Here is an 8386-nt window from a genome sequence, read left to right on the forward strand (position 1 = left end):
GTTTTCCTACTTAACAGCACCTCCACTTGCTGATGGGCATTTGAGAGCTGTGCTGTTTCCCCACGCCGGGACCATTTGCAACTGGTCTCTTGGTGGCGTGATACAGAAGCAGCACAGACTATTTCACATGATTTCCAAAGAGTTTCTTCTCTTCTCAGATGGAGTATGTGTTCAAATATGCTTCCACTGACTGCCAGCCCAAAGAGGAAATTCCATTCTTGGGCAGTGGCAGATTTGTCAACGTTTTGTTTGAAGACCACTTTGAAGATTGGGCACTGAATAACAATACACAGACAGTGATTTACAAGCATTAACTGCATCTGAGACAGAAAGGTTTCCACATTAGTCACAGCACAGCACTTGACCTTCCCAATCAAAACATTTTGATTTCTTTTTAGTTCCCTACAGAGTGATACATGAATAGGCATTTCAAACTGCGGTTCAGAGGACCTGCTTTCCCAGAAGTGTTTCCTGAAGAGTGACTTGTGAAAGGAGCTTTCCCAGCACCATCTGGGCACTGATTGAGACAGTCAGCCAAACTTTTGGCCTTTGCTGTTCCTTGGTGCTCCATAACAGCTTCCTTTGCAGCTCACTTGTGGACCAAAGCTTGATCAAAGCATTGATCAGACTGTAGAGAAACAGATAGGAAAGAACTGTAATTTAGATATCTGACAAGGAAATTTTTTTGGTTCTTTATTAGTTGTTTTGCAGAAAGGTATAGATAGAAGCCTTAGCTGAGATCAGAGATCTGTTGCTGTAGTCACTGTAAGGAAACACTTCCCAAACAGCTATACTCTAAATGGCAAAGCAGGCAAAGGATGAAGAAAGGAAGGATTATCTCCTCATTTTAACAGGGATAGTACTGATAAGTGAGGTGTCCAGGCTCAAAGAAGTTGTTTGTGGTAGAGCCAGATGGCCTTGGTCTCCATCCTTTCTTTCCTAATAATGGAATTGTCCTATTTTTCCTATTGATTTATGATCAGGAATTCATTGAAGTAAATAAGTAACAATGATAATTCTGCTTCTTTGTATGTACAGATCGCCCAGGCCTTGTTTGCGTCGAGAGGATAGAAAAGTGTCAAGAGGGTTTCCTCCTGGCATTTGAACACTACATTAATTACAGAAAACACCATGTTGCACACTTTTGGCCAAAACTGCTGATGAAAGTGACAGACCTGCGAATGATCGGAGCCTGCCATGCCAGCCGCTTCCTGCACATGAAGGTGGAGTGCCCCACAGAACTCTTCCCTCCATTGTTCCTGGAAGTGTTTGAGGATTAGAGAGACTGGAGCGGTTCTCCGCACCCCCGTCGCACTACTGGCTGTCATTTCATCCCATGGCCCGGCTCTTCTCACCTCTGTTCGTTCTTCTTCTTCTTTCATTCTCTTCTGTTTCTTGAGGCGGGGTTGGGTTTTTTGTTTGGGTTTTTGTTTGGGGTTGCTGGGGGGCGGTTCTATACACATGGATGAAAACATCCCTTTAATGCGGGTACTTGTGACTATTGCAATTTGTTCTTCAGTCCTTTGATGTGAATGCTTTGACAGCTTAACAGTGAAAACACAAACAGACCACTCTCATTCACCAGCACTTGCGTGGTCACCAGCTCACACACATCATTGCTTGAAAAATATGGGAGAGAAATTGAAGTGGCAGAAAATAAATTGGCCTCCGAGTTAAAACAGCTATTTTTAATTTGACCCTGGCAATTCTGTCTAGTATTACCTCATTTTCAGGGCACAAGTGACCAAGTCATGAGATGAAATTTCTAGTCTTCATGGTTGTTTCTGTTGTAACAATCACCATTACAGTCTAGGATCTTCATCATCGTCACAATCCCATCATTATCTGAGGATTGTTCCAGCAGATACAGTTTAACTGTGCTCCATAAATCAAGCACTTAAAATAATGCAGAGTGTTAGAAGGGACTGACTCGTTTTTTTTTCCATGTGTATAAGAAAGTAAGATCCTTCAGTTCTTACTACATTTAAACTCCAGGTAACTTCACTGGAAGGTCTGTTGGAGTAAGGAGTGGAATTTGATCCTCTGAGGTGCTTTTCCTGAGAGTGGAGAGGTCTGCTTTTCCTGAGGTGCATGGAAAATTCATCACTCTGAGGGAGAACGCTCTCTGTCAGGATAGCAGGCTTTCCTCGGAGTTATTCAGGGATGTGAGTGATCACAGAATGAGGACAAGGAGAACGAAACATACGGGGTGACCTTCAGATGGGACAGAAACCAACTGTGTTATTCACAACACTCAAGACTGTACAGCTTTATCCCAGTAATACAAATAGTGTTGCTTGGCAGTAATCTTTTGTTTTATATATATATATAAAGTTTATATGCACATATATATATAATTTTATATATATATAATTACAAATCTTCAGCAGATGTCTTAAACGTATTTCCATATTTTTATCTTCTATCTCTCCTCCTCTCACTCTCTCCTGTGCGTGTGTGCGTTTCTATGTGTTGAACAGCTAGGTTCTCTCTCTTTGGTGTCTGTATGTATTTCGTTTGGCTAGGTTCTCTCTTGATTCCTTTAATTTATTTCCACTAACTGCACTAGCAGGAACCAAACTGAGCAATGACAGGATGTCCTGCTGCCGAAATCTGCAAGCCAGTACTCACAATCCTGGAATGTTTGGAGGCCGGTGATGAGGGCATTATAGGTAGAGGTTCCTCTCTGTCATCCATCTCCATTCAGGGGTGTTGTCCCTGGGTTTTATAAACTTGATATTAAACCATTTTCTGAATTTGTATGATACATCAAAAGCATCCTTCTGTTCTTCCTGGGAACCAGAGGCTTAGTTCACGTATTTCGCACTTCCTCACACCCCACGTTCTTTCGTTTTGTGCATTCATTTGTACCAGATTCTTTCTCTGCTATTTATTGGTATATTTGCCTGGCAAGTCAGTGGGCATTGTTAGGGTGGATGTGTTGACTTTCAAAGCTCATGGCCCGTATCTAAACCCATATGTTATGTGTTTGTCCCCTCATGAAAACATGATACTCAGGAAAACTTATCTTGTAGGTGGGACCCAGTATGTGTGTGCCAGGGGTTAAATTCTTTCCACCCCTCTTTCCCCTACGTCATTGATAAAACATTTGGAGTGCTATTGGCTATGTTTTCAGGGATGTGGAATCTTGTTCTCCCTGTTCTTTAATGCACCTGTGATGAGTTGTGAGCACTGATGTTATCACTTAGGGGTTTGTATCCCTAATTTTGTGAGAATATAAAACATAAAGGAGTGTTTGGGGGGGAGGTTGCCAGTAGCAAGGGAGACAGACCATTGGAAATTTGTTCTTAAATGTTTCCTGAAGTTGAAGAACCTCTCTTGTGGGCTGTGTTTACTCCATCTTAAAGCATACGTGTTAACACCACCAGTCTCTGTCCAAATTCCTTGTAGAGCACTATGCCTTGGGGACAAGGAATTAGAAAATTTCTTGCTTTTTGGAACAAGAGGCCAGACAACGTGATGAACTCGCGTGTATTCATGCAGAATCTCAGATGAGCAGCATTCACAGTCAGTAAAGAGTAGCTAGATACCTGATTCAGCGGTCGCTTGATAGGGAACTGATAGCATACAGGGAAAGCAAAAAACCAGGTAACCCATTACTGGCATCTATACCCACAATGGCTCGCAAAGAGAAGAGAAATGTACAGGTCTTTTGGAGTTCTGTTCTGCTATGCATCTGAGCATGGAGTTGCTTCTGAAGCCACTCCAAGTGTCTCACCTGGTTGCTAAATGTGAGCTTGAGTTAGGGTACAAGCTTTTGACTGTGCTGCAGATGAGACGCGGGAGAAAAAACATCCGTATTTCTCATAGCAGTATTCACAATGATCTCACTACAAGGTCTGTGATGCTTCATGTGTTTTTCAGAGCTTCAGTTCCTGGAGTTGTGGTGCTGCTTGAGAGTTTGTCTGTCATTAAGGTCAACAATTCTTATCCTTTAGGCTATAAAGAAAATCAGTAGCCTAAATGTTAATTATTTAGGTGGGAAGTCACTACACAACAGTGATTTAGCTCGTAACTACTGGGGCCTCATAACTGTCTTTTGAACACTTGGGATTGTCAGGACTGCATTAATCAAAAAATAAGATCAGAGGATAGAAAAAAATGAGAGAGTTACTGGACTGACTTGGGGAAGCAGCGAGAGGTGAAAGAACTTGGAACTCCCCGGACAGAACTGCAGTTTGAGACAGTGCTGAGAATTAACACTTTGCATGCTGGCTGCTGTCAAAATCATTGCTCATACAGGTACTGGTCCCCCAGGGTCTACCGTGGCAAGATACAAGGTTTTCAAACACAGCCTACATAAATGGATGTCTGAATTCAGGCATGAAAGCTGCATTTAGGCATCCGAGCTAATGGCCTGACTTCCCAAGATGCCGATGCAGTTTGGAGTTGTGGTTAATCAGGGTTCAGAAAAATCAGGCCTCCTTCCTCAGCTGATGGCAGATGGACTGAAGTGCTAAAAGATCAGGCAACCAACTTTGACAGGTTCGGCAGTGCTTTAAGCAGAAAGGACATACGTCAACATACTTTTCTAGCTTTTTAGATAAGTTGGAATCTGGCACTGATTAACAGAGGGGGATTAGTAGTATTCCTCAATTGAAAACTAAGACCAAGCTCTTAGTTTGACAGATTTGATGTACTGACATCTAACGGCCTCTGATCTCCTACCAGTCTTACTTTGTATGACTTCATTGACTCCCTCAGTACGACTCCTGATTTATATGATCATGAGAGCAAAACTGGAACACGTGAGGATGCCTTTGCAGACTCCTACCAGTCGATACTGACCTTAGTCCTGCAAAGACATACTTGCTTTTAAATATCAGTGGTCTCAAGCCATTGTGGGATTGAGCCACTGGATTGACCATCTGAGTGGCAAACATCAGTACTGCAGTCAGCACGCTTTGTAGTAACTGGCCTTTTGAGTGAAATAACCGTGCACTTTCCAGTGCAGTCCAGAGTCTCGTTTCTGATGGTGCCATGTAACTCTCATGTTTGCTTTGTGGTCTATGTTGTGAGTCTTACATAGAAGATTCTTCCTGTCAAACCTGATCGTCATTGTTCACGGTTTTGCCCTGAGTAAAACGTGCATTTAGATATTCATTTCATGTGTAATCTCAGTTAAGTTATGATATTTATAATGACATATATAGTACGTGATAATGATTTTTGTTTACATTCTGCCAAAACGTAGATGTTAGAGTTAGACCTCCAAGGTCCAAAATCATCCTTGAGCAGACTGCTTGCTTCTTCAGAGGCAGGCATCAGAAAGAGGAAAAAACTGTCCAGAAAGACCATTTATATCAGAAATCTGCCAAGACAGGGCTGTTGATCACAAGCGGAGCATGTCATTGCTAGTGATGTATTTTTATGCTATGGAACTCTAACCTGTATGTGTCATATTGACTTTTTGCTGCATGAATCATAGATTATAAAAATCAGTCTTACGGTTTTGAGATGTAGCCAGCATTCCTAAGGCTAAACCTTTTTCATTGACAGAAACAAAATCCACAACCAAGGAACGTATTCCTCTCTAACTGTGAGAGCAATTGAAAGTGTTCAACATTTATCTTTTCGCAAAGGAAGAGGCAACAGGACCTCTTAATGTGTCTTGTTATTGTGATCATCTGGAAATGATTGCCAGACGTTTCCTTTTGATATAGCGATGAAGTGATCCGTATTTAAATTTTATAGAGAGAATTTTATTCTAGTGTGATAGAGATTTATTTTCCACTTAAAGACTCAAAACGGTGTGAGCACATTTTTTTACTATGGTATATTTTTGCTTTAAAATTAAAAACAAAAAAAAAAAGGTTTGGCCTTATCACAAAGTTTTAGTGTGTCGTATAGATGTTAGCAAATGCAAAGAGTATGCATTATTTGTGTGTATCCACATTGACTGATGTCGCCTTCAAAAAGCAATATTGTGCAGGTAATAAGTTGTTTGTGACTGTCCATTGCACAGTTTACCTTCTTTAAAAGCTAACCTTGTTTATGCACAAGACAATCAAATGTAAATCTACATCAGCACCCAGGTGTAGATTAAATTTATGTAAATTACTGAGCACAATGTAAAACATTAAAAGACACTTTATTTAATTACACATTTAATGTTGGTAAAGATAGTATCAGGGCATGAACTAGCTGACATACTGTAATTTCTTCTTCTCTTTTCCTACTTCCTTAGCACTCTTCAGTTTTACTTTGCTCATAAATACATCAAATTAGTCAGTCATAATTTTTTTGAAGAGAAGGGTGGTTTAGGTTGTTTATTTGTTTTTATGAAGTTGGTTGGGAGGACATCTTACTTTGTCTATAAGGTTTGTGGGTTTTGCTTATTTGGTTTATTTTTTTTATATCAGTTTCGTGCCCTGAAGGTAAGGCAAACATTACACCGTGCGGTAAAAAACAAAGTACCTTGGATGATGTATTTTTTTGCAAACAGTGTTAAGAGTTATGCTAGATTGGTAATATTTTTTCAGGCTAAAATATATTAAAAAAAAAATCTGTGATCACAAATGTTTTAAACTATCTAAAGAGAAAATTTGTATATTTGGGGGAAGAAAATAATTTTTACATAGCTTTTGTATGCAGATATTAAAATGTAATTATGAATATAGTGGGCATAGATAACTGTGTAAGCTTGAATTCTAAAAAAGAAAAAGCTTATAACTGAAAAGTGGTCCTGGTGTCTCCTTCTCTTTGTTGCAGGCTCTTTCGTCAGCTCTGTTGCGCACTTCCGAGCTGCTGGAATGGGAAAAGCAGGACCCAGAGCATAATGTTGTGTCGGCTCTAACCTATTCACATTTCTAACCTCCTGCATCCCTTTCATCACCTACCTCATATCTTACCTCCTCTCCTCCCCTCCCTCCGGCACCCAGCCAAAGGTTTTTCACTTCCCCACTGTTCATATCAGCCAAACTTAATTCACTCCACTGAACTGACTCTTGATTTATGTCTCACTCAATTACATTTTTTACGGGAACACCCATTCTATCCTTCTTTGCTCCCTGTCTAGACGGGGCTGGTGTGACAGGAGCAGTAGGCTTCCCGTCTCTTCACACTTTCCATATCTCAGTCTCCTACCTGTTGGAGAAGGTCTCCTTGTTCAGATATTCTCTCTATTCTCATATTCCTTTGCAGTTTTGATTTCTCCTCCAGTTTTTCATTCCCCTCAGCAAGAAAAGCAAGACCTACAGCCTGGATCCAAAATTGTTTCTTGGCCTGCCCCAGATGGGAAACCTACTTAAGGCTGTTGCTTCACGGTGATTGCATTTGCCGGCCTAGTGCCAGCTCCTCTTCCCGGTCCCCTTCCACGTGAGGTGCTGGGAGCCTTCGGATGGATGCTGAGCTCCCTGACCTCCCTCTGTCTGGCATTGGTGGGAGCCTTACCCCGCACCAGGCTTGGTGTCCCTGGGGAGCGCTGTGCCGGCACCCCGAGGGTTGGTTCCCACTGTTGCATGGATTTCATGTTCTCCCTTAAATTAAATCCCTTCTGGCACTTCAGTGCAGGCACCTGGGTGAAGAAGGCTTGCCAAAGCCTCTGGTGGGGTTGCACTGAATTAGCAGTGATGTGGGCTGCTCAGGCCCTCCAGGACCAGCTCTGAAGTGAGGAATTGATTCAGTGCGAAACAACTTGTTTACTCGATGTGAAGAAATAATTCTGTTCCCACAGACCCCAGTGCACTGGCTGTGGCGTTTTCAGGCTTCGTTGTTTCTAGTGGTGAGGTCTGTGTTTTTCAAAAAGTAGCATGAAGTCTGTGGAGAGGAGCAGTATTCTGGCAGCTGCAGCTGTTTGCTTCAGTGTATGTTTATTGTTGCAGAGAAGGACATAAAAGATGGTCACTTCTCCCCTCCCGAGCACTGGCACTGCCAGCAGCAGCGTGTTCTCGGTCTGTTGTGAGCTGCCTTGTGCGTCCTGAGCCTGTTGCTGAACGTGTAGCTGCAGTTTGTCCTCCCTCGGAGACGGTGAGGGTTTTCTCCTCTTGAAAACTGAGCCACATCTGCAGGATTTTCTCAGTGTGAACTTAGGAGTCCAACATTAAATAGCTGTGTGTCTTATGGTCATGGTCATGTGTGCTGTGTGCTATTCCCAACAGCATCAGTGGTTTCAAAATGAAGCACGTTCGTACTAAGAGTGACTGCAGATACGCCACTTAATGATATAACTAAAGGATAAGTACAAAAGTCCCTTTGCTCTATTTATCATATCGCACTACTCATTTACAGTTTGCCAGGTACAGAAGACTCCTTTCCAGATTGGAGCACAGAGCGTCTTTCTCTCCTCTCTCATGCCTGTGTCTGGGGGGGGCGCTGACCCTGCAGGTACTGACTCAAGTGGCCTTGGTAGGCACAAAAATAGGTG

At 42.1% G+C, this 8386-nt stretch overlaps 1 protein-coding gene across 13 annotated transcripts in view; it reads left to right on the forward strand.

Moving 5' to 3' along the window:
- The window catches only part of THRB (thyroid hormone receptor beta), a 176505-nt gene extending 169852 nt beyond the window's left edge, over positions 1–6653 (forward strand). For all 13 annotated transcript variants that reach the window (XM_054816303.1, XM_054816297.1, XM_054816299.1 and 10 more), the window contains one exon: positions 1039–6653. In XM_054816303.1, the coding sequence (XP_054672278.1) occupies positions 1039–1280 (242 nt within the window). In that variant the 3' untranslated portion in view covers positions 1281–6653. The remainder of the gene's footprint in view (positions 1–1038) is intronic.
- Positions 6654–8386: the final 1733 nt, after the last annotated feature.

The sequence above is a fragment of the Grus americana genome, chromosome 2 (assembly GCF_028858705.1).
Source record: "Grus americana isolate bGruAme1 chromosome 2, bGruAme1.mat, whole genome shotgun sequence".
In the NCBI taxonomy this organism is placed as follows: domain Eukaryota; kingdom Metazoa; phylum Chordata; class Aves; order Gruiformes; family Gruidae; genus Grus; species Grus americana.